This window comes from Rattus norvegicus, chromosome 11, assembly GCF_036323735.1.
Source record: "Rattus norvegicus strain BN/NHsdMcwi chromosome 11, GRCr8, whole genome shotgun sequence".
Classification (NCBI taxonomy): domain Eukaryota; kingdom Metazoa; phylum Chordata; class Mammalia; order Rodentia; family Muridae; genus Rattus; species Rattus norvegicus.
Genome location: NC_086029.1, coordinates 13624681 through 13651895, shown reverse-complemented (window position 1 = coordinate 13651895; position 27215 = coordinate 13624681). Strand labels below are relative to the sequence as shown.

Below are 27215 nucleotides of genomic sequence, written 5' to 3'. Positions count from 1 at the left end.
TTTTTTGAGTAAACTATATTATATCTTTTATAGATATAATATTTGTAACATTAGAAATATCGTTTATGTAATTATTTCAGTGTAAGTATCTTAAGTTGACAGATTTATTTATTCCTTGACAGTTTCATAATACACAATATATTTTAATCATATCTGTAACTTGAGCTTGAGTTATAGGTGACACTTGATGTGGGTATTTTGAATCAAGTCTAGTTCCTTTAGAATAGTCTGTGCTCCTAAGTGCTGAAGTCTTTAGCCCTTCCTCAGTATTATTATTCTTGATATGTTAGATAAAAAGGAACCCTCAAACCAGATGTCTTCCTGGACTCAATTTTGTGGTATATTAACCACTGCACCAACTTGAGTGACATCAAATATTAGTGCTATTACTACAAAAGTCTTCACCTTGAGGCAAAAACCTGAGAGATATATAATCAGATTTTTATTGTTTCAATCTCTTCCGTTTGTTTCCTAATTCCCTAAAATTACTTTAGTTTTAAAATATTTATGTTTATTACTTTTTTTATTAACTTGAGTATTTCTTATTTACATTTCGAATGATTCCCTTTCCCGGTTTCCAGGCAAAGATCCCCCTAATCCCCCCCCCCCCCGCCCTTCTTTATGGGTGTTCCCGTTCCCATCCTCCCCCCATTGCCGCCTTCCTCCCAACAATCATGTTCACTGGGGGTTCAGTCTTAGCAGGACCCAGGGCTTCCCCTTCCACTGGTGCTCTTACTAGGATATTCATTGCTACCTATGGGGTCAGAGTCCAGGGTCAGTCCATGTATAGTATTTAGGTAGTGGCTTAGTCCCTGGAAGCTCTGGTTGCTTGACATTGTTGTACTTTTGGGGTCTCGAGCCCCTTCAAGCTCTTCCAGTTCTTTCTCTGATTCCTTCGATGGGGGACCTATTCTCAGTTCAGTGGTTTGCTGCTGGCATTCGCCTCTGTATTTGCTGTATTCTGGCTGTGTCTCTCAGGAGCGATCTACATCCGGCTCCTGTCGGTCTGCACTTCTTTGCTTCATCCATCTTGTCCAATTGGGTGGCTGTATATGTATGGGCCACCTGTGGGGCAGGCTCTGAATGGGTGTTCCTTCAGTCTCTGTTTTAATCTTTGCCTCTCCCTTCCCTGCCAAGGGTATTCTTTTTCCTCATTTAAAGAAGGAGTGAAGCATTCACATTTTGATCATCCGTCTTGAGTTTCGTTTGTTCTAGGGATCTAGGGTAATTCAAGCATTTGGGCTAATAGCCACTTATCAATGAGTGCATACCATGTATGTCTTTCTGTGATTGGGTTAGCTCACTCAGGATGATATTTTCCAGTTCCAACCATTTGCCTACGAATTTCATAAACTCGTTGTTTTTGATAGCTGAGTAATATTCCATTGTGTAGATGTACCACATTTTCTGTATCCAATCCTCTGTTGAAGGGCATCTGGGTTCTTTCCATTTTCTGGCTATTATAAATAAGGCTGCGATGAACATAGTGGAGCACGTGTCTCTTTTATATGTTGAGGCATCTTTTGGGTATATGCCCAAGAGAGGTATAGCTGGATCCTCAGGCAGTTCAATGTCCAATTTTCTGAGGAACCTCCAGACTGATTTCCAGAATGGTTTTACCAGTCTGCAATCCCACCAACAATGGAGGAGTGTTCCTCTTTCTCCACATCCTCGCCAGCATCTGCTGTCACCTGAGTTTTTGATCTTAGCCATTCTCACTGGTGTGAGGTGAAATCTCAGGGTTGTTTTGATTTGCATTTCCCTTATGACTAAAGATGTTGAACATTTCTTTAGGTGTTTCTCAGCCATTCGGCATTCCTCAGCTGTGAATTCTTTGTTTAGCTCTGAACCCCATTTTTTAATAGGGTTATTTGTCTCCCTGCGGTCTAACTTCTTGAGTTCTTTGTATATTTTGGATATAAGGCCTCTATCTGTTGTAGGATTGGTAAAGATCTTTTCCCAATCTGTTGGTTGTCGTTTTGTCCTAACCACAGTGTTTTTGTCTTACAGAAGCTTTGCAGTTTTATGAGATCCCATTTGTCGATTCTTAATCTTAGAGCATAAGCCATTGGTGTTTTGTTCAGGAAATTTTTTCCAGTGCCCATGTGTTCCAGATGCTTCCCTAGTTTTTCTTCAATTGGTTTGAGTGTGTCTGGTTTGATGTGGAGGTCCTTGATCCACTTGGACTTAAGCTTTCTACAGGGTGATAAGGATGGATCGATCTGCATTCTTCTACATGTTGCCCTCCAGTTGAACCAGCACCATTTGCTGAAAATGCTATCTTTTTTCCATTGGATGGTTTTAGCTCCTTTGTCAAAAATCAAGTGACCATAGGTGTGTGGGTTCATTTCTGGGTCTTCAGTTCTGTTCTATTGGTCTATCTGTCTGTCTCTGTACCAATACCATGCAGTTTTTATCACTATTGCTCTGTAATACTGCTTGAGTTCAGGGATAGTGATTTCCCCTGAAGTCCTTTTATTGTTGAGGATAGCTTTAGCTATCCTGGGTTTTTTGTTATTCCAGATGAATTTGAAAATTGTTCTGTCTAACTCTTTGAAGAATTGGATTGGTATTTTGATGGGGATTGCATTGAATCTGTAGATTGCTTTTGGTAAAATGGCCATTTTTACTAGATTAATCCTGCCAATCCATGAGCATGGGAGATCTTTCCATCTTCTGAGGTCTTCTTCAATTTCTTTCGTCAGAGTCTTGAAGTTCTTATTGTACAGATCTTTTACTTGCTTGGTTAAAGTCACACCGAGGTACTTTATATTATTTGGGTCTATTATGAAGGGTGTCGTTTCCCTAATTTCTTTCTCGGCTTGTTTCTCTTTTGTGTAGAGGAAGGCAACTGATTTATTTGAGTTAATTTTATACCCAGTCACTTTGCTGAAGTTGTTTATCAGCTTTAGTAGTTCTCTGGTGGAACTTTTGGGATCACTTAAATATACTATCATATCATCTGCAAATAGTGATATTTTGACTTCTTCTTTTCCGATCTGTATCCCCTTGATCTCCTTTTGTGGTCTCATTGCTCTGGCTAGAACTTCAAGAACTATATTGAATAAGTAGGGAGAGAGTGGGCAGCCTTGTCTAGTCCCTGATTTTAGTGGGATTGCTTCAAATTTTTCTCCATTTAGTTTAATGTTAGCAACTGGTTTGCTACATATAGCTTTTACTCTGTTTAGGTATGGGCCTTGAATTCCTATTCTTTCCAGGACTTTTATCATGAAGGGGTGTTGAATTTTGTCAAATGCTTTCTCAGCATCTAATGAAATGATCATGTGGTTTTGTTCTTTCAGTTTGTTTAATAATGGATCACGATGTTGATGGTTTTCCGTATATTATGCAATCACTGCATGCCTGGGATGAAGCCTACTTGATCATGGTGGATGATTGTTTTGATGTGCTCTTGAATTCGGTTTGCAAGAACTTTTTCGAGTATTTTTGTGTCGATATTCATAAGGGAAATTGGTCTGAAGTTCTCTTTCTTTGTTGGGTCTTTGTGTAGTTTAGGTATAAGAGTAATTGTGGCTTCATTGAAGGAATTCGGTAGTTCTCCATCTGTTTCAATTTTGTGGAATAGTTTGGATAATATTGGTATGAGGTTTTCTATGAAGGTCTGATAGAATTTTGCACTAAACCCATCTGGACCTGGGCTCTTTTTAGTTAGGAGACCTTTAATGACTGCTTCTATTTCCTTAGGAGTTATGGGGTTGTTTAACTGGTTTATCTGTTCCTGATTTAACTTCGGTACCTGGTATCTGTCTAGGAAATTGTCCATTTCCTCCAGATTTTCCAGTTTTGTTGAATATAGGCTTTTGTAGTAGGGTCTGATGATTTTTTGTATTTCCTCTGTTTCTGTAGTTATGTCTCCCTTTTCATTTCTGATTTTGTTAACTTGGACACGCTCTCTTTGTCCTCTGGTTAGTCTGGCTAACGGTTTATCTATTTTGTTGATTTTTTCAAAGAACCAACTTTTGGTTCTGTTGATTCTTTCTATGGTCCTTTTTGTTTCTACTTGGTTGATTTCAGCTCTGAGTTTGATTATTTCCTGCCTTCTACTCCTCCTGGGTGTATTTGCTTCTTTTTGTTCTAGAGCTTTTAGGTGTGCTGTCAAGCTGGTGACATATGCTCTCTCCTGTTTCTTTCTGCAGGCACTCAGCGCTATGAGTTTTCCTCTTAGCACAGCTTTCATTGTGTCCCATAAGTTTGGGTATGTTGTACCTTCATTTTCATTAAATTCTAAGAAGTCTTTAATTTCTTTCTTTATTTCTTCCTTGACCAGGTTATCGTTGAGTAGAGCATTGTTCAGCTTCCAGGTATATGCGGGCGTTCTTCCCTAATTGTTATTGAAGACCAGCTTTAGGCCGTGGTGGTCTGGTAGGATGCATGGGATTATTTCTATCTTTCTGTACCTGTTGAGGCCCGTTTTTTGACCAATTATATGGTCAATTTTGGAGAAAGTACCATGAGGAGCTGAGAAGAAGGTATATCCTTTTGCTTTAGGATAGAATGTTCTATAAATATCTGTCAAGTCCATTTGGCTCATGACTTCTCTTTGTCTACGTCTCTGTTTAATTTCTGTTTGCATGATCTGTCCATTGATGTGAGTGGTGTGTTGAAATCTCCTACTATTATTGTGTGAGGTACAATGTGTCCTTTGAGCTTTAGTAAGGTTTTTTTTTTACATATGTAGGTACCCTTGTATTTGGAGCATAGATATTTAGGATTGAGAGTTCATCTTGGTGGATTTTTTCCTTTGATGAATATGAAGTGTCCTTCTTTATCTTTTTTGATGAATTTTAGGTGAAAATTGATTTTATTCGATATTAGAATGGCTACTCCAGCTTGCTTCTTCCTACCATTTGCTTGGAAAGTTGTTTTCCAGCCTTTCACTCTGAGGTAGTGTCTTACTTTGTCTATGAGGTGTGTTTCCTGTAGGCAGCAGAATGCAGGGTCCTCATTGCATATCCAGTTTGTTAATCTATGTCTTTTTACTGGGGAGTTGAGACCATTGATGTTGAGAAATATTAAGGAATAGTGTTTATTGCTTCCTGTTACATTCATATTTGGATGGAGGCTATGTTTGTGTGCTTTTCTTCTCCTTGTTTTGTTGCCAAGACGTTTAGTGTCTTGCTTTTTCTAGGGTGTAGCTTGCCTCCTTATGTTGGGCTTTACCATTTATTATCCTTTGTAGCGCTGGATTTGTAGAAAGATATTGTGTAAATTTGGTTTTGTCATGGAATATCTTGATTTCTCCATCTATGTTAATTGAGAGTTTTGCAGGATACAGTAACCTGGGCTGGCATTTGTGTTCTCTTAGGGTCTGTATGACATCTGTCCAGGATTTTCTGGCTTTCATAGTCTGTGGCGAGAAGTCTGGTGTGATTCTGATACCTCTGCCTTTATATGTTACTTGACCTTTTTTCCTTACTGCTTTTAATATTCTTTCTTTATTTTGTGCATCTTGTGGTTTGACTATTATGTGATGGGAGGAGTTTCTTTTCTGGTCCAATCTATTTGGAGTTCTGTAGGCTTCTTGTATGCTTATGGGCATCTCTTTCTTTAGGTTAGGGAAGTTTTCTTCTATGATTTTGTTGAAGATATTTACTGGTCCTTTGAGCTGGGGTTCTTCACTCTCTTCTATACCTATTATCCTTAGGTTTGATCTTCTCATTGAGTCCTGGATTTCCTGTATGTTTTGGACCAGTAGGTTTTCCATTTTACATTATCTTTGACAGTTGTGTCGATGATTTCTATGGAATCTTCTGCTCCTGAGATTATCACTTCTATCTCTTGTATTCTGTTGGTGATGCTTGTATCTAAGGCTCCTTGTCTCTTCTTTGGTTTTCTATATCCAGGGTTGTTTCCCTGTGTTCTTTCTTGATTGCTTCTATTTCCATTTTTAATTCCTTCAATTGTTTGATTGTGTTTCCTGGAATTCTTTCAGGGATCTTTGTGATTCCTCTCTATAGGCTTCTACTTGTTTATTTATGTTTTCCTGCGTTTCTCTAAGGGAGTTCTTCATGTCTTTCTTGAAGTCCTCCAGCATCATGATCAAATATGATTTTAAATCTTGCTTTTCTGGTGTATTTGGATATACAGTGTTTGCTTTGGTGGGAGAATTGGGCTCCGATGATGCCATGTAGTCTTGGTTTCTGTTGCTTGGGTTCCTGGGCTTGCCCCTTGCCATCAGATTATCTCTGGTGTTACTTTGTTCTGCTATTTCTGATAGTGGCTAGACTGTCCTATAAGCCTGTGTGACAGGAGTATTGTAGACCTGTTTTCCTGTTTTCTTTCAGCCAGTTATGGGAACAGAGTGTTCTGCTTTTGGGAGTGTAGTTTTTCCTGTCTACAGGTCTTCAGCTGTTCCTGTGGGCCTGAAGAGTTCCTGTGTGTTCCTGTGACTCAGAAATGTGGGCCAAGTGTAGTCTCTTCTGGCTTTCCAGGCTTGTCTGCCTCTCTGAAGGTTTAGCTCTTCCCCCCACGGGATTTGGGTGCAGAGAGCTGTTAATCCAGTCCCTTTAGGTTCCGGAGGTGTCTCGGGCTCAGGGGGTCTACAGCTCCAGTGCACCTACACACTGTTTCCCAGAGGCCGTATACAGTTTCCTCTTGGGCCAGGGATGTGGGCAGGGGTGGGCAATATTGGTGGTCTCTCCCACTGTGCAGGCTCAGGAGTGCCCACCTCTCCGGGTGGTGAGCTCTATCTCCCACGGGGTTCGGGAGCAGTGAGCTGCTGGCAGGGCTCAGCGAAGTTTGGAATCCAGCTAAAAACCGGAAGTGTCCGATCCTAGTGGAATTTTGCCTTTGTGCGTCCTGAGACCACCAGTCAGGTCGTTTGGAGCAGAAAGGTTGGTCTTACCTGTGGTCCCGAGGCTCAAGTTTGCTTGTGGGGTGTTGCTTATGAGCTCTCCACTAGGGCAGCAACCAGGAGGGCCTGCGCTGCCCTTTCCGGTAGCCCCCCCCTCCCTGTGCACCGAAGTCGTTTGGTGTTTTCCTCTGGGGTCAGAAATGTGGGCAGAGTGTAGTCTCTTCTGGCTTCCCAGGCTTGTCTTCCTCTCTGAAGGTTTAGCTCTCCCTCCCACGGGATTTGGGTGCAGAAAGCTGTTAATCCAGTCCCTTTGGGTTCCGGAGGTGTCTCGGGCTCAGGGGGTCTGCAGCTCCAGTGCACCTATACACCGTTTCCCAGAGGCCGTATACAGTTTCCTCTTGGGCCAGGGATGTGGGCAAGGGTGGGCAGTGTTGGTGGTCTCTCCCGCTCTGCAGTCTCAGGGGTGCCCACCTCTCCGGGCAGTGAGCTCTCTCTCCCACGGGGTTCTGGAGCAGTGATTTGCGGGCAGGGCTCTGAGAAGTTTGGAATCCCCTGTTTATTACTTTTAATCCACAAACATGCAAGCTATTTTCATTAATTTTTCAGTAAATTGGATATGGTATATACAATTTATTGATGAAAAGATTTATTACTTTAACATTTTTTCTTTTTTTTTTTTTTTTTTTTTTGGTTCTTTTTTTTTTTTTCGGAGCTGGGGACCGAACCCAGGGCCTTGCGCTTCTTAGGCAAGCGCTCTACCACTGAGCTAAATCCCCAACCCCTTAACATTTTTTCTTTTGCTGTTTTTTTCTTTTTTTTTTTTTTTTTTTTTTTTTCCGGAGCTGGGGACCGAACCCAGGGCCTTGTGCTTGCTAGGCAAGTGCTCTACCACTGAGCTAAATCCCCAACCCTCTTTTGCTGTTTTTTTAATTGGATATTTTATTTATTTACATTTCAAATGTTATCCCCCTAATATAGTACTTTCTAACTTGCAATCCTGTTCATTAGCTTCACTTAGTGCTTCTTCAGTATAGGGGAAATAGGAAAGTAGACTTGTGAATTAAAGATGACAGTCTGCTACCATCCTCACTGGTGCTGCCCAGTTGATGAGGACAAGGTGTAGCTGAGGAGACTGTGAAGAACTGCTTGGGGTGACCATGTAGGGCAGAAGGTGTCATGGCCATTGTGCTTGGGGAAGGTGTGAAGAAGCTACCAAGCTTGAACTTGATTCTGTATTTTGAGCCAGAAATTACTCTGGTTAGATTTTTTAAAAATAAACATTTGGGCTTTTTGTTGTTGTTGTGTCTTTTTTTTTTTTTCTCCAGAGGGAAGGGTATGGGTCTCAGTATAGAGCTTTGACTGTACTGGACCTTGCTCTATGGCTGTCTGAAAACTCAAGAGAGCCACCTTTCTCTGCCCTCCAGGTGCAGGGATTAAAGCCCAGCCACAGATGCAGGAGCTAAGGTGTGAGTGTGCTGGGCAAAGGATTGGGAAAAAAATATCCAGGCTGTATTTGTGAAAAGGAGCTTTTGTTCCTGGATACCTAACTTGGTATGTGTTTGTAACAGTGGGTAGATAATTAGGATAAGTGTGGTTCAGGTTACTCTGTAGTACTGTGGTGTTTGGTCTTGGTTTGATAATGCTGTGGGATAAAGAGTTCCTTGAAAACTGCTATGGGCTAGCATCTTATCAGCCTTGAGTGGCTTGTACCTCCCACACTCAAGGCACAGCATGAAGACAATGATAGAGAGAAACACCTTTGAACTTTGGAGACCTGGTATTTAAGTCAAAGCCTTACTTATTGCCAGGCTGAGAAGAATGGAGACCATTCTGAGGTATTTAATTCCAGGTAGTGACTAACAAGATACCGAATTTCCTTCTTTCTTTCTTGAGTACTAGGATACTTCCCTTTCTTCTTTCTCTATTGAGATAATTTCTCACAAGTACCCTAGGCTGTTCTCTGTACAAATCTCCTGCCTCAGTCTCCCTAAGGCTGTGATAAGGTGTGTGTTACTGCTCCTGGTGACCCTCTGAGAGTTACAGAATTTTGCAGCATTTGATACTATTCCTCTCTTAACTCCTCTAGAAACTTTTCTCATCTCCCCCGATCCCCACACCATTCCAGATTTAAAGTGTTCTCATCTTCCTCTTCTTCTGCTCTGTCTCTTGCACATTTTCTGAGTTGTTTCTTATGTTGTGATGGATTACACTGTCACTTATATGACTCAAATACCTTGTCAAGATCTCTGGTTCAGACATAATTCATGAGAGCAAACACCTGTCAACGTGTGCATGGGGAACTACTTAACCCTCTTAAAGAATATGGGCCAAGTTGGGGGTTCCCCACTGGTGCTCAAGCCTGTCTTGAGAATAGCTTCATACACTGAGCATCTGTTGTGTGCCGTGGTCATGCACAGACTATTTGCATAGTCTAATTTAATTTTCCCTTTATGCATAGGCATGGTTGTTGTCCACATTATATTTTATTGATGAAGTTATAAGCAGTAATATGTCCAAGGTCATAGTTGGTAAAAATTGCAGAATTAGGACTTAAATGTAGGATTCTGAGTGCCTTGAACCTTATTGTGTATGTATTAACAGTATAAATATATATAGACCTTATAGTTCTATCGAGCACTCAGGCGTGCGCGCGCGCGTGTGTGTGTGTGTGTGTGTGTGTGTGTGTGTGGTGCAGAGTGAATGAGTATATTGGGGATTGGTCAGATGACCCTTAGTGTGGAGTCAATTCTCTCCATCTTTAGATAGGTGTCAGGGACTGAACTCAGGTTATCAGGCTTATGTAGTGAGCATATTTACTCCCAAGCCATCTTATGAGCTGGTGGGGTTTTTTTGTTGGTTTTTTTTGTTGTTTTGTTTTGTTTTGTTTTGTTTTGTTTTGTTTTTGTTTTTTTTTTTCTCAAGACTGATCTCACTATATAGTTCTGACTGACCTGGAACTCAGTATATAAACCAGGCTAGCCTTGAACTCACAGAGACCCACCTGCCTCTGCCTCTGCCTCTGCCTTTCAAGTGCTCAGATCAAGTGTATGCCACCTATGCTTGGCTTTTTTTTTTAAATACTGAAAACTTACTGCATTTTTTATTCTAAGATGTGTTAGTTAATGCTTTGTTTAGTTTTACTTTTTTGTTTTTAACCATAGAGTGCTAGGATGCCTTCCCATGCAATGTTACCAGTCTGTAATCTTTTAACTTGCTCCTCCTATACTCACCCTTCCCCTTGCTTGGCACTCTCCACTTTGACAGTCTAGCCCAGGCAGAACATGATTTAAGGACATTCCTTTACCCTTCTGTCTCTGGGCTGTATGAGGCCCCTTTGCTCAGTCTGCCTGTCTGGCCCTTTGTTTCTCTCTGTCATTAAGTAGTTGATTTTATTATTCACATTTCATCTTTTTAAGTTGTAAGGGAGCAAATTACAATACCTGGAATATATTAAGAACATAATTAACATTAGCATTTGGAAAATTATAAAAGAAGTTGATGAACATTTAAATTGTCATAGTGCCCCCAATATATTAATATTTATGCTATAGTTATTGTCACTGGAGAAGCATTTTATTTAGGGTAGAAATCTTGTTTGGGCAGTTTTATGTCCATAACATTAGGTTCTTATTGAGCTCTTAGCTGAACAAATAACAAAACGATTGATCTTATTGCCTGTGGCAGTTTCTCTAGACTCTGTCAATGCAAGAGCACTATATGCTGTCTTCTCCTGTTTAAAAAGCTGTGCATTTGATCAGTATGATCACAAGGCTAAAAGGTAATCTTTGATTTCCTTCTTGTCATACAGCACCACAGACAAACTGTCACCAGTGATAATTTACCGTATTTTTAAAATCTATAGTAATTTGCACTTTTTAAAGTGCAAAGTACTGTGCACGTTTATTATTTTAAAAAGTTGCACAGACTTTGAGTTTTAGATAGCTGTTAACCTTTAAACCCATTCTGCAGACTACCAAATATTGCAGTTAATTCATGCCATGACTTTCTATCTGTATTAACACTTCATTTATTCACCATGCCTTCACTTACCTAAAATATTTCGTCAGGGATGTCTCTTTTCCAGGATCTTTTTTTTTTCTTTTCTTTTCTTTTTTTCGGAGCTGGGGACCGAACTCAGGGCCTTGTGCTTGCTAGGCAAGCGCTCTACCACTGAGCTAAATCCCCAACCCCTCTTTTCCAGGATCTTAAATCATAATCTTAAACATTTCAAACATAATCCTAAGTGAAAATAGGAAATCATAGAGGATTATTTTGTGCCAGGCTCAGTATTAAATTTCCCAAATGTTTTTTGTTTGTCTTCAATAGATTTATAACGTAAGAGTAGTGTTCACAGGACGGAGTGTAGCTCAGTGAGGGGTTTGCCCAGCATACACAAGTGCCTAGGCTTGTCTCCTCCCTCCCTCCTAATGAGTACTGTTCATAGGTGTGACAGTGAGTTTTCATTGTCACCTTGACAGAATTTAGAGACCCCGTGCCTCTGTGATGGATACCTGCACATACTCACTGAGCAGGAGAGGGTTATCTTGATGGCAGTGATGAAAAACACATATATTAGTGAGCCTATGTAGCCAAGGATCATGAAAAAGGGCTTAAGAGGGGACATTATTTGTTTTGGCTTATGGTTTCAGAAGCTTTATACACAGTTTCATGGTCTCAAGCATGTGAACAGAAATGGGTGGAAGAATTTGCTTTGAATTTCAGCTCTTCACATACCCTTGGACCAGGAAGAAAAGAGAACAGTCAGGTGGCTGGAAACTTGGCCGAGTAATTAAGAGCACTTACTGCACTTACAGAGTCTTGCACTCACATGACCACTCATAGCTATCTATAGCTCCAGTTCTTGAGGACCTGACAACCTCTTCTGGCCTTGAAGGACACCAAGCATACACATGGTACACATTTATACATTCAAGCAAAAACACTCATGGAAAACTAAAGAATTACTTTTCTAATTAATCAATTGATTAATTAATTAGAAAAATGTTAAACACATGCCCTCACCCCAGCCCCCATGTGTGCATGCATGCACACATACTCAGAAAGTGGCCAGGCATGCTATACTGTCAAAGACACATCCCCAGAAGCTTGCTTCCTCTGGGTTTTTTGGGAGGCCCTACCTCCCAAAGTTTCCTAGAGCCTCCCTAGATAATTCGACCAGCTAGAGACTACCTTCAAACCAGCTATGGGAAGCAGTGGTGGTCGGTATAGAAAAAAATCCCAAGTGGTATTAGAAGTGCTTCCTCTGGGCGCTCTGTTCATAAGGCAGTCTGAGACTCTAGAGCAGGCTCTTTCCATAATCCTGCCACCGTTTCCCTTTTATAATGAGGGAATAGTTTCACATCACTGAAATCTTAGTGTCCTGGTGTCTTTGCTTGACTCTAAGGATTATGAGGACTGAGATTCCTCTGGTTTTTTTCTTCTTTGATAATGAATCCACGATATTTAGAATAAATGATACAATCATAAAATGTAGGCTTGTTTTCTTGCTTTACATGGGTGAGCGTTTGGGCTGTAGGTATGAGTATATACCATGTGCATCGTAGCTTTCTTAGAAAGTAAACTCATACTTTTCACACCTGACAATGCTTATCTAATTTTGTAGGCATAGAAACAATGTATGTTACAAATAATCCTATCTCCACTTCTTTATCATGTGTCATGGGGCTCTTTGACATTCCCACTGACCTCTTCAGTGGCTGACTGGGGACAGGGCCTGGTGATAATTTAAGTGTAGCTGTGACTTCTACTTATATGCCACAATGTTTTGAAACATGTAAAAAACACCAAGATCCTTGGCTAGCAAGGAAAACTAACATACAGAATAAATTGATATATTTGTGTAAGAGCCAGAGTCCTCATTAAAGCCCGTAGGCCTTAAGGAATCTGACTTCTGATGAGTCTCTGACCTCCTGTCCCTTTTCTGTCCTTTGTCAGTGTAAATTTACCATGTAGTCTCCCCCACACCGTCTTTATCTATTGTCTTTACACCAGCTGTAGTGTCTTGCAGGGATGTGTGTGTGCAGCTAACCATTGCAAGGCCTTGCTCTACCTTACCTTCTGCATGAGCCTGCCTTGATCACTCTGTGTGAAACCGCCCCAACCTCCACCTTCCACTCTTGGTTCACGTTTCCTTCATCTATGTTATTCCTTTCTCACCATAATACTTAGCAACTTTCTAACACACTACATAATTCATTCCTATTCAAGTCATTATACTATTTTCTTTCTTGACATAAAATGTAAACTTAAAAAGGGAGATTTTATTTATGTATGTTTGTGGTTTGTTATGGTGTTAGCTGATAAATAGATTTATTTTAAATACCTCAACATTCATGATTAATGTACAGAATCATATCAATTATTATTTGATAAGTGTGTGTGTGTGTGTGTGTGTGTGTGTGTGTGTGTGTGTGTGTGTAGGAGGTGTTGGAGAGGTGAGTACTGAGTGTGGACTGTGAATACATCTAGAATTTGAGAGAGGGCAAAAATGAAAGTACAGATCCAAGAGAGCCACACATAGAATTTAAAGAACACCATAGACCGTCATCTTAATTCTGTTTTTAAGCGTTCTTTAAGATCATTATCAGTGAGAAATGAGTGTCCCTGTATTAATAATTCAGGTAATGCCTGGCTTTCTTTCAGCCTATTTGGAAAGCCTGAGCAGGTGGCTGCAGTGAGCTAGGATGATAGATTCAAAGACTTGTAGCTCTAAGTGCTAAGAATGAGGGGATTAGGACTCCAGGCTCAGAGACCAGTTACCAACAGCCTTAGATGCTGAGATTGGAGGGTATTGCCCTGAGCAGCAGTGCCTCAGCAGCTAGTATAATTCTTAGCTTTGAACAGCAGATGGCAGTAGTAGATGTGAGTGCTTAGCTGGACTCACCTTCTACTGTGGCCCTACTGTGGTACCCAGTATTGAGATCTCTGGCCTTTACAGTGGTTGGTGTTACAGCTTTTGAGCATTGGGAACTTCAACTCTTAGGGATTGGCAGATTCTTAGAACTCTTCTAGAACCTGGGACCCACAGCCCTCATCTATGGCTCTACCTCCTTTCAGCTTCCTTCATCCTCCGGTGCCCACCCTGCTGGTTTTTCGACAGCTTTAGCCTGCTCTACTTTTTATCAAAGAAAGCACTATTTGACAGAAGCTTTTGATTGGGCCTTCCAATAGTATCAGAAATCAAGCCAAAGAGTGATTATATAGCTGGGAACAGGATGTGGCATGGGTGTGGATTACAAATGAAAGGTTATATTTGCACTAATCATAGCACAGCCTGTCACAGACCTTGTATAAGGAATTATTACAAGTCCCTCAGTGCACCAATCACTGGGATCTTGCTGAGTTACCCAGGAGGTTCCCCCATCCGCCCACATGTCTTAGGAAGAATAGCTTTATGATCATCTAAAGTACTCCGAGGCTTGTCTAGCCTGGACTGCCATCTAAGGGCAGTGGAGGTATCTGGAGCACGCATATGTTATGTATATGGCTTGTATTCATAGAGAGTTAAAAGGCAAAGCTAGCATTGCCAGCAGTGTTAATCATGTTTTGCCTCTGTTTCTGTGCCCTCCAGGGCTCTGACTTCCTCCAATATCGCTCACTTCACATTCTGTCCTGGGGTCTTAGCATGGCAGCCATGCTACTCTGCAGTTCTTTCCCTCTGTGTTCTCCAAGCAGTTTCACCCTAGATCCAATGGTGATGGGCTGTTCCAACTTTATATTGTAGAGATCACCCTGGCCAGGGATAAGCTTTGCTAGGGGCCTACATCTCCAGGTCAGTAGGACCACGATATACCTGCCCCAGGTTTCTGAAGTTACTAGAAGTTAGCATTAGGGTGTGACTGCCTGAAAGATTCATTGTGTGATCTTTGACCAATTATCTAGTTTTATAGGCTCCACTGCTCCCCCTGCCCCAGGGTTGTATTTCTTCACCTGTACAGCTCAACTAGATCTTTGTTGTTCTTTTCACTTTATGGAGAGTAAATGTTTTATACTTTGTAACATTAGAAAACTTCATCCTAAATATATAGTTCTGCTAATAAGCATGCTATTACGTTGTATGTAAGATTTTTATTCTGCATGGCCCTGCATATCTCAATACAGAGATGAAAATTCTTCATGTGCTTTGTAAGACAGACAAACTGCAGAAATTCCTGGTTCACTAACTAGATAGCTGAGTCCTTCATACTGATTGGCCACTCCCTTTTCTTTCTTCCCTTTGTTCCTTATATCCTAGACATATATTTTATAATATCGGCTTAGAGGATAATAGAAAGAATTATCTTGGCATCTTCACCAGCTCTTGCTTTTGAAACATTAGCTTATTCATCAACATAGTTCCTAGCCTCTGGAACACCAGTTTTTCAACCTGTGGGTTGCAACCCTCTTGAGGGGGTCAAAGGACACTTTCACAAGGGTCATAAATCAGATATCTGGCATATCAGAGATTTACATTATGATTCATATCAGTACCAAAATTAACAGTTATGAAGGAGCAGTGAAAATAATTTTATGGTTGTGGGTCATCACAACATGAGGAACTGTATTAAAGCGTCACAGCATTAGAACGGTTGAGCACCACTGATAGTAATAGTATATATTCATTAAATGAACAAAGAAAATGACCTTAAATTTTTATTATTTTAAGAAAGGTGACACTTGTGATGGTCGGACTTGATAATGCTGGTAAAACAGCCACAGCAAAGGGAATCCAAGGAGGTAAGTAGAAAATGCTTGCTTTCTGAAGCCTAAAGTTTTCCAAGTTACTTATTTATGTTAAATTGCTTTGTTGCATGTTAATTAGATAGAGATAGTACACTCCTTTATGTTGTTACTATACATATGCTATGGATAGACTCTGGCTTACTGCTGTCTCCCTATTCCCACAATCCAGATTAGAATAGGTATAGTTTCTTTGGTGTTGCTGATCAGCAGAAGACAGGGAGTAACCCAAGCTAGCCTTGAAACAGCAATCCTCCGCCCAAGCATCTCAAGTGCTAGGATTATACACTTGAGCAACCAAAGACCCATTTTTGCCATGTAGTCTCCTCTTCCTTAAACTCTGTTCCCAGCCGTAACCATCCTGAGGAGGATTAATAGAACATAAATACACACTCTCTTTTGGGGCCCACTTCTACTTGGACCTAGCACTAAGCTGCATTTCATTTTATCTGTCTGCTTCTCCATGCTGTTGATCCCTTGAGGACAGTTTCATTCATTTGGGTATCCCAGTTGTTTAAACCCTGCTTCTTAGGAACAGTAGGCAGCTTCTGAAAACATCCCTTCCATGACACCTACTTTTCTACTGATGATTGGTTCTTAACTCTCTGCTCATCTCCCTGTTTTTCTTTTTTAAAATTTGCTAGCTTAAAAAAAAAATACATGTACCTCTACAATATTGCTCTTGCTCAGATCCAGACCCCATTGTCTTTCAGCTGTTACGTCACAGTAGCTTCTTCTAAAGTCTCTTCCTTGTCATGAATGTTGCTCTTTTCACTGAGCTTTTCATCCTCCTGACCGTCAAAATGATTTCATTCTTTGGAAATAGGCCTGACTGGTGTAGCGGAGCTGAAGTCACAGTGATCAACATGATTGAAGTGTATTTCCCTCTCCCCATGCAAAACCCATCTAGGTCTGGAATGGCATCTGTGATGCTAGGAATTCAGCCCCTTTCCCCATTCACTTTGCCATCCCTAGTCTTCTTTCTCCTACTCAGCCTCAGATAGCTCTGTGCAACTTGGTTTGAGCTGGAAGGAAATGATAAAAGAGAAGGGGAGGACATGCTTCTCTCCTTAGGACCATGGATCAGAAGCTGGTGCATCACTTTAGTTCACGTGCCATTGCCAAGAAGCAGTGGTGTTCTGGACCCTACTAATGTGCCTATATAGTGAATCAGACATACTAGCAAGGGACAGTGTCATCTGTCTCTTCCCAGTTCTCTTCCTGGGTATCTTCCTAGTAGCTAGAATTCATTTGAAATCAGTCATAGTGGGAATTTTTACACTGTGGAAATGAGCAAACACTACATGCTAGAGTTCTCCCTCTATTTCTGGATAAGTTGTTAAGTATTTAACAGCTCATCACTAATTAGTCTAGACACTCCTCTCATGGCTAGAAGCTGCCACTGAGGTTTGGAATCAGTTATCTTTTGTAAACATTCATGTGCCTAATCTAAAAAAAGTTCCTAGGAATTCCTATCTAATACAGTTTCTTAATAGGACATTATGTTATATTGGATAGAAAGTTTCATTTTTCTGTGGTTTATCTCTTGCTTTGTGTGGTAGTAACATAGTTTCACTATATTAGAGTATGTATATGATGTATATAATAGGTCAAGAACTCTAAATCAGAAGAGAAATCTGATTAATAGTTGTTTGGCTTGTGCCTTGCATATGACTTGGCATGTAAGAAACACCTAATGTTTGTATTTTATTTTAGACTTACTGTGTCTTAGCATACACATTACTATAAGTCTAAAGATTGAGGGCCATGTGTGTCGATCTGTAAAATGTCACCAGTCAGTGACTACAGGATGAGTAGGATGTGGCTCATGGGCATGGATCCAGCTCTTGGGAAGGTGTAGAAGATAGGATGTAATGATAGTTGGTGAAGCTGGTATAGGGAATGGCAAGGAATCATTAGAAAGGGTTTGTGTGGAGAAACTATTTGAACATTTGTGTCATCTTGAAGCCCACATGTTGATTGTGAGTTAGGAGGCTCAGGGTTCCATGCCCTGAACGCGCTTTCAGGCTTTGTAGTCCTGAAAATCTGATTTCAGAAGTAAAGTCCTGAAGGCTCAGATTAGGGTCTGGGCTCCACTTGAACTATAACATTGAAAATGCTTTGTTTTGTTGGTTTTTTTCTTTGCCTCATCCTCTTTGATGTTTGGAATATAGGTATGTGCTACTATGCTTAAATATCCATGAAAACAATTCTCCTCCCCACCCCTCTACTTTTACTCTTCCTGCTCCCTTCCCCCCTTCTTCTTTTTCTCCTCCACTCCTGCCCCCGCACCCCTCTCCCTTTTCCTTCTTCCCCTTTATCTTCAAAATGTTGTGTGCATAGATCCTCACACATTCCAGGCAAGTGCTCTACAACTGAGCTATAGCCTCAGCCCAAATGATTATTAATACTATATAGTTTCTAGGACTTTCTACCACTTTATCATCATTCTCTGCATTAGAACATTAGAACAGTGCTCTCCCTCTCTCTTCTGTGTCATGTCTAAGAAGTTGTTTACTCTCCTTAGTCTCTGAAGCCCTCTTGACCTTCTACTCTTTCTTTCATCTTCTTTCTGAGTTCCCTCATACGATCTCCTCAGTCTTTTCACAGAACGTACATATTCTGTGTGGTCTGTCCATATTTTTAACTATTATTTTATTATTTGTATGGGTGCTTTGTTTCCCTAAGTGCCTGGTGCTCACAGAGGCCAGAGTAAGGCATTGGGTCTCCTAGAACTGGAGTCAGTGATAGCTGTGAGATGCTGGGTGCATGCTGAGAGTCAAACCCTGCTCCCCTGGAAGAGCAGTCAGTGCTTTTAACCACTGAGCCATCTCTCTAGTCCCGTGATTTTTGTATTTTTCATTGTATGTTCTCTGAGGATGGCAACTATAATAACTTAATGTATCTTTGTACCCTAGTCCCTAATAAAGTTATTTCATCACATTAGCATTTGCTCTAATTTTAGTTCCCTTGTTCATGCTCCAGCATAGTGAATTTGCTTCCACTGGTAATTTCCTGGGTTATCTTTCAATTCATACTCAAAGACAACAGTTTTTTTTTTTTCTTTTCTGACTGTGATTTGCTCCACCACCACCATCGTTATCATCATTATTATCATCTTTTTCTTCATCAGAGCCTTTATTAATTCTCCTGTCTATGCCTCTAAAATGCTAAGATCATAATCAAACACCACCATGCTTGATTTTTGTAGTTCTGTGGCACTAACTCAAGCTGCCAGGCAGGGATCCCTACCAATGGAGCTACCTCCCCAGCCCCTGGCTCCCCATTTAAGTTCCTGTATGACTCTGTTCCTGAAAAGTTGGGCTACTTTTATTACATCCAGACTTACCCTGGTGTCTTTTTGGTAATAAAATTTAGCAGCAGAAATGTGGCTCGTAATGGCTCTATTGAGTATTGCAGCCAGTGCAGAGGCTGCTCTTGGGTGCTTTCTGAGAGGCAATGCAGGGCCTTGCATGCCTGGTTCTCAGTTATAACTAATCCCAGAACATGCCTTCCGGTAAATGTCTTGTTAAATGTAGGAACCAGTCACTGTAAACACCTGGTGCCATTTAATGAAAATCTCTCTGTCATAGAAATAGTTTATATCGAGTCCACATAGTAGGAAGGACCACTTTGCATTTTGTTTCTGAGAATGGGAGATATAGCTGATACAACCGAGGAACTGAATTTTAATTTATTTAATTCCATATAAAAATATTAAAAAGCTTTTGTGGTGACTAGCTCCTCTTGAGCCATACAGCTCTGAACAGAGTCCTATGGAGAAAGTTTATAGTATATTCCAGTGGTATAGAGAGGGTGGAGAAACAGGCATGACAGAAAGGATTTTTACTTACTGAGTCTGCAGGGTCCTCCTGATCATTCAATATTCTTACCTCTCCTACAATGGCCTGCCACTCATCTTCAGTTTTCGTAGAGCATTGTTTTAGTCGCTGCATTGTATAATTGACATGTCAGGGACCCTCAGCAGCTTGACATTGCCTATCTTCAGAACCCTGTTCCATGTGGCCTCTACCTGCATTCACTGAAGGGATTTACCAGGCATGGTGGTGAATCCTTGATATATTAGGCAATGGGAAGACTGAAGCAGGAGAGTCACAAGTCGGAGGCCAACCTAGGCTGCAAAAGAGGCCTTGTCTCAAGAGCAAATGGAAACCAAATAAAACCTGTTACAAATGTGATCCAGTGTGGATGTGCAACCCCTTGTTGCTTGTTTGAGTTCTCACTTGTCATGCCTAGGTACCCTTGCTCCCCAGCCTTAGCCTAACTCCTCTGCTGTAGTGAGTCTTCATGTCTCTCTGGGCTCTTTAAACCTCTTGTGGTCATTTTTGCTCTTTGGCTCATATGGGAATGTACCCCTATAATTCGTGTTTTCAGATACACAATTCCTCTTCTCACCCCAAACCTTTCAGTTATAAACTTATTACAGCATACAAGTAATAGTTTCCTATAGAAGTGAATTTGAAATCTCTTTGCCAGATGCCCTTAAAAATATTTTTATTTCAATTGTAACTTTAATTTATCTGATTTGAAAAGAATTGCCTTATTCTTTGAAGCTTTTTCCATTTTTGATTTTCAAATTTCTTTTCTTTTTAAAAGTATTCCTGACTTTTGTTATTCTCCCAGAGAATCCATAGTAGACCCCTTGAGTGGCATGATTTTGAAAGATTAAATCTGATTGGGGTATAAATAACATAAGAGCTCATTCATTCAACATGTAACTATCAAGTACCTGTTTTATGTTAGTTGCTAAGATTATGGTAATTAAATAAAACAAATAGCTGGGCAGTGGTGGGACATGCCTACAATCCTGGTAGGCAGGAGGCATGTAGATCTCTGAGTTCTAGGCTAGCCTGGTCCACAGCAAGTTCTAGGACAGCCCAGCTACACAGAGAAACCCTGTCTTAAAGTCAAGGACAAAAAACAAAAAACAAAAAAACCCAACAACAACAAAAAAACCAAAAGCCAAATTTTTAACTGTGTGTAGTGAAAATTCTAGTTGGATGTTGATGTTATTAACCCTTCTCTCATAGAAGTGTGTTTGGAAGTAGTGTTTATTGCATTAGTGAGTGATCTTTCTATTTTATAATGTCATGAATAATTCTTGTTATGTTATTTCTGTTGTAGAGATAAATTGATGCTATTAAAGCCTAAAAAGTCCTTTTTTATTTTGTATTCTTTGCACCAGAGCATCCTGAAGACGTGGCTCCCACTGTTGGATTTTCTAAAATTGATCTGAGACAAGGAAAGTTTGAAGTTACCATCTTTGACTTAGGAGGTGGAAAAAGAATTCGGGGAATTTGGAAGAATTATTATGCTGAATCCTATGGGGTAATATTTGTTGTGGATTCCAGTGATGAAGACAGAATGGAAGAAACGAAGGAGACAATGTCAGAAGTGCTAAGACACCCTCGGATATCAGGAAAGCCTATATTGGTGTAAGTAATAGGACTGCTTTAAACATGGGCAGGAGCATTAGCTAAGAGCTGTTTGTCTTTTCAGTGAGCCGAGGTGCTCACCTATTAGTATAATAAATATGTACAATTACTTGTAGCTATATTATTATATTGCTTTTGGTAAGGGTTAAAGAATTGAAGCTGTGTTAACATCAAACTTCTTAATTTGATTTTGGGTATCTTTCATCCTTGCTCTGCAGACACGGAGACCTTAGGCCTGCTAGGGAAATGCTCTGCCACTGAGCTGCACCTTCTGTCCTTTTTCAAAACAAGAGTCTGCTGCATAACATAGGTTGACCTTGCACCCTTGATCCTCCTGTCTTAGCATAATGACTTGTATGCAACACTGACCTTCCTCTTCTAATAATTGATGTTTTGTCATTGTCCTTTTGTATTTGCTTTGTTTCCCCTTTAAGACTGTCTCATATAGCTCAGGCTGTGCTTGAGATAAGTTAAGGATGACTTAAATTGCAGATCCCATCATCTCTTCCTTCCAAGGTGTGATTACATGTGTGAACCACCCACAGCCTTGTAAGCAATGCAAGCACCCTCCCAACTAGCTGAGCTACCTTGCTCACTAAGGTTCTTTTCTCTGTAGTTTATTTTTTTGAAAGTTACTTCAATGATTTTCTCTCTGGTGACACTTTAATCTCTCACTCTGACTTTTCATATTTCCCGGTTGCACGTGTGATCTAGCTTTATTGTCTCAGTCATATGCTTATAACATTTTGTTCTTAAGCCTGAACATTTCTAGACATGGAGATGGGACTTTGGTATTCATAGGATTTGTGCACCATGAACACTAGATGGCACTGTAATGTGAGACAAAGCAAACAAAAGTTCATCAGCTCACATTGCTTGCTCTTCAGGGGAAGTTACTATTCGCTCTCATCCTTGTAACTCATTATTAAGGTATAAAAACATCAAGCCGTCATGGTTACATTATGAGAAATATAAGAGGAGTTTCTTCCCTGTGCTTCTCAATAGCAGCTGAAGATTTTTAAAGCAGATCATTTAAAGGTTTGAGTATAACAGTTAAAATGTTATTGGGTCATTTATTGGTAAAGCTTATGTTTGTAAACTTTTAAATGTTTGATTAAAGAACTCACCTCACCTATAAAGTTGAGTCTCACTGTTATTGAGATTGAAGTAAATTATTAGCAGAAGTATATATGAAAGGGAGCCCTATAGTCTAAAGTAGTCTTTGAAAATATTTAAGCAGAAACTCATTGGTTCTAAAGTCAAAATAAAATAATAATCAGTTAGTCATTATTTGGGGATTCATGTCTTTTTATCCAAATAGTCATTTTTTATTATTATTACTATTATTATTATTTTATTATTATTTCTTTGATTGTATTAGGGATTTGAACTCAGGGCTTCATACATGGTAAATTAGCACTCTTTTTTTTTTTTTTTTTTTTGTCTTTTTTTTTTTCCCCCTGGGAGCTGGGGACCAAACCAAGGGCCTTGCGCTTGCTAGGCAAGCACTCTACCACTGAGCTAAATCCCCAACCCCCCCAAATAGTCATTTTTTTTTTGTTTTATTTGGTTTTTCATTTTTCTTTTGTTCATCTATATATCTATGCATATATCAATTGAACAAATATACTGCCCATTAATGGTAGAAGACACTGTTTACTTATGAAATAACTGAATGGGAAGGTTACAAAGCCTAATATACTGACATTTTCATCAGCCCTAGTTCATAGCAGTATCTTCAGAAGACAGATTCTGTTTGTGGACCTCCTCTTTCTTGTGCAGTCTTGAGAGTTATTTTTAGAGAGTTAATAAGTCACCCAGCCCATCACTTTTTTGGAGTTTGGTTGAGTTGTCTACTACTTTTTATCCAGAATAACTCGGGAGCTACTGGGTAAAATTTCTTTTCGGGATAGTAAGAATTGTACGTGGGTCAGTCCAATTTAGCTACTTGAGTAGTGAGATGTCTTATTATACAGTAATCAGTCTTTACTGCAGTAGAAACTCCTGAGTTGCATAACCAGCCATATCATAGACATGGCTGTCATTGCCTTGACTGGCTTTATCCCCAGTCCTTTTCTGGTGGACGTTACAGGGCTGTTGACATAAGCTCTGTCTTGCAGCCCAACCCCTCTTAGCTGCCATTGCCATTTACTTACACTGTAGACTTGGACTTGCACTTACAGCCTTCTCCAGCCATATGTCTCACTCTCCTGTCCTTATCATACTCTTGATATCTTTGGAGGAACAAATACTTGGCCATGCTGTTAGACACTAGCATGCTGCTGTGGACCTTCTGCATCCATCACTGTCTTCATGGCAGACGTCCAGTATTTTGAGGGTGAGACCTTTGTAATCAGACAGTCTGGAAGAAGATCCAGTCTCCTCCCCTTCCCTCTTTCTCTCCCATTGCCTCCTTTCCATTCATTTCCCTTCTCACTCTTCCTTCCTTCATTTCCCTGAGACAAGGTCTCACACTATAGCCAGGCTGACTTTGAACTCCCAGCAGTCTTCTAGAACAAAATGGGGATTACAGATGTGCAACCACCACAGTCTAGAGAGTTATTGAGTCTTTCCGAGGCTTGTGGCCCTACTTGTAGATGAGGGTTTGAATGCTGTGCCAGCCTGTGAGATCATGGCATGCTGAGTGTTCCTAATGCTCTGTAAATGGGTTTGAATATTATTGCCTATGACACAGTGTTTCCAAGTGTTACATGAATTCAAACCACTTAAACCAATTTAGTGGTATTGGCATGCATCAAAAAATCCTTAATAGTTTTCTTCCATTTGTTATTTTTATCTTCTGTTTTCAGAACTAGCAGTTTTCCAATATTATTTTATCAACTCTTTTAAAATTTAGTTTTCTCTTTCAGATAGTTATATTAAGAAAAAATGTTACTTTATGGAAAATAAAGTAGACAGAATATTCAATAACTGATTAAATATGTTGTTGCTTAGGTTAGGATAATACTAAGCAATTGAAGACATAGCCATATGATATTATTTATCATGGCATGTTATGGCATGAACCCAGGTGGTCATCAATACAGAAGTAACAGATAACACAATCAAGTCATTTGTAAAAAGTGGTATAAGTAGGTGTCAGCAGGTTAAGTGACACTGTCCAGAGACAGAAGGAAAGTATAACTTCTCTCTTGTGTATAGAATCTAGTGTCTAAGGTGGGAGCCGGGGGCTGGAGTGAGTGAGCAACAGGGAGGATGATCTGAGAATCTGAAGCAACTACCAGAGAAAGGCAGGAAAGACACAGAAGGTCTGTACGTTCAAGCACAAAATGCATGTGTGGAAATGTCATTGTTGAACCTATCAATATGTATAGCATATTAATATGATGAAAAGAAAATGTGGCAATGAAAGCGATTATTGTTCACTGCTTTGCAACAAGTCTGTCCTTAATTTTTACTTTAAAAGCATGATAAAATACCAACAGAAAAAACTTATAAATTCATCTGGGTATAATTGAGTTAATGCATATTAAATAGTACTTAATAGTCCTAGTTTTCATTATGAATAACTTAAGAACAGCTCTAACCTAGTATCAGTAAAACTTAATGAAAATTTCAAAGGAGCATTGGAAATAATTGCCATAAGTATCCAGTCAGTTGTCGAGTTTATCTTTGCCTGAAATCAATCTTGTAGTATATGCTCCTTTAAGCACTTTAAACTAGGATATGTGAAACATCTTTTCCATGTTGATCTTTGGTAACTGGCATAGTAGAAAGCTATTCAACTTATAGTTTTACATTAAAATACTTAATAGTACTTATAACATCATGTAACATGACACCTTAATCCTTTGAAGTTCTCCAGCTCCCTCAACACACATCTTGTCCATTGCACAGGTTGAGCCACCCTGAGCAGACAGGGGTCCTCACATTCTCTGCTAGCACTCACTGCTGGATCTTACTAGGTTAAAAACACAGGAGTGGACTGCTCAGATCACTTTAACCTTATCCCAGCACATTTCCTGTGGGCCCAGAGTGCTACCTGCCTATCTCCCCGGTATCTTTCATGGTGTTTGAACCCTTCTCTCTGATCTCATTGTTTCATTCATCCTCTTCCTCCCTTAACCCTGCTCTTCTTAAGTGACAGACAATTCTGTCTTTAAGGAAATAGAGATTGCCACATAAGATTTCTTTCACTTTTTCTACCACCCTGGCCAAGAGTTTGAGCAGTGTACTGGCTAATTCATGTGTCAACTTGACACAAGCTGGAATTATCACAAAGAAAGGAGCCTCAGTTTCAGAAATGCCTCCATGAGACCCAGCTATAAGGCATTTTCTCAATTCATAATTGATAGGGAAGGGTCCAACCTATTGTAGGAGGGGCTATCCCTTAGCTGGTAATCTTGGGTTCTATAAGAGAGCAAGCTGAGCAAGCCAGGGGAAGCAAGTCAGTAAGTAACATCCCTACGTGGCCTCTGTATCAGCTCCTGCTTCCTGACCTGCTTGAGTTCCAGTCCTGACTTCCTTTGGTGATGAACAGTAATGTGGGAGTATAAGCTGAATAAACCCTTTCCTCCCCAACTTGCTTCTTGGTCGTGATGTTTGTGTAGGAATAGAAACCCTGACTAAGCCAAACAGGTAGATCCCTACAGTGAGGAGTCAGTCCTGAAGCCATGTGGAATGAAAGGCCTGCAGGATAGCTAATAGAACGAAGCACAGAAACAGTGTGCCCAAGGTGCTGGGCCATAAGAGGAACTCACTCCTAATACTGCAAAGAGAAGGAAAAAGGTGCAATAGTAAGGAACGGGATGTGTGGTACGAACAAACATGCCTTGGGTTGGAGCAGAAGAGCTGCCTTCCATACTGTCAGGAGGGGAAGCATATAAATCAAATTTGAGAACTGAGAAAGCTTGGTGGTAGGAAAAAGCACTGCTACAGACTATGGCTGTTGGTTGGCCTTGCACAGGACATCAATTAGAAACCCACATTCTAGGACATAAAGCAAGTGAGAACAGATTCATAAGATGGTGTTAGGTTCTAGACAACACTTAAAGTAAGGCTGATGAGATGACATGGTCATCAGCATGATTTGCCAGGATGAACAGTTGGGAAAGACTTTCTCAAAGACTTATTTTTTACACTTTTACTGGAGAAGAATATTACTCCCTAATGGCAACAGAAACAAAAACATTATCATTACCATGCTACTTTCATATGTGAGAAATGATAAGTTTACTAAAAACAAAACCAAGAAAGCATAAGTTAATGAAGAAGATTAATGAAGAAGCATCATATTCTTGAGTAGAAAGCCTAACTACCTTTCTGGTATCTACCACCCACCCACTGACCCGTGGCAATGTTCAAGTAAACATAAAATTGATGATAATAAGGACAGATTGTTTCAGAATAAGAATTTAGAAACTCCACAAAGAGTGACCTACTCCATTAAAGGAAAAAAAAAAAACAAAACAGTACAGCTGGGGCACAGAGGGCAAAATGAAGCAGTGAAATAAAAGAAGCTTAACAAACAAACAAGGAGCAGAACGGGCTCAGTGGTACATTCCTGTGTACTCCAGGCACTCGGGTGACTGAGTCAGGTGGAGGATCACACGACTGAACACAGCTTAAGTCTCTTCATTAACTTATACTTTTTTATTTCTTTAGTGCTTGCTTTTTCATAAAGTAGTATTGCATATTCAAGAACACAATTGTCTTTTTCTTTGACTTTCTCAAGCCTTTTCTCTGATCTATATGTAATTCAGTTTCTTGTCAGGATCCCAGTTCTCAAAAAGTACTGTCTTTCCTCACCTTAGATCTTATACCTGACTGTCACCAGTTAGATTCTTCACCAGATTTTTGACTGAGTTTTCCCAAGCCCCAGTGATCATCACGTTTACTCACCTATCTGGGTATAAAGCCATTTTGGTTTCATTGTGATGCATTGTGGCATCTTTTGAGGTCTTATTTTATACAATTCTTAATTACCAAAAATTTTCAAAGAAGCCAGGTTACTAAAATAGTCATCACTTAGTTGAATATTCATCTTAAGTGTACCGAAATGCCCAGTAGAAGTCGATATTTTTCTAGAGATATAAGATCTTTTACATTCACCTAATAGTTAAGTAGTAAAATCTTGTCTTGTGTCACTGGCTTCAGCAGTTTCTGGAGTCAGTAGGTAAATATTGAGGGGTAAAATGACCATTTCACAATGATAAAATGTATGTGGCTGGACTCATGAAATAAAA

The 27215-nt window shown here is 40.0% G+C and overlaps 1 protein-coding gene across 4 annotated transcripts in view; it reads left to right on the top strand.

Annotated features, from left to right (window-relative positions):
* Arl13b (ADP-ribosylation factor like GTPase 13B) overlaps positions 1-27215 on the top strand; it is a 66144-nt gene that overhangs the window by 11786 nt on the left and 27143 nt on the right. For all 4 annotated transcript variants that reach the window (NM_001107101.1, XM_006240716.5, XM_039088392.2 and 1 more), the window contains exons 2-3: positions 15480-15550; positions 20760-21009. In NM_001107101.1, the coding sequence (NP_001100571.1) occupies positions 15480-15550; positions 20760-21009 (321 nt within the window). The remainder of the gene's footprint in view (positions 1-15479; positions 15551-20759; positions 21010-27215) is intronic.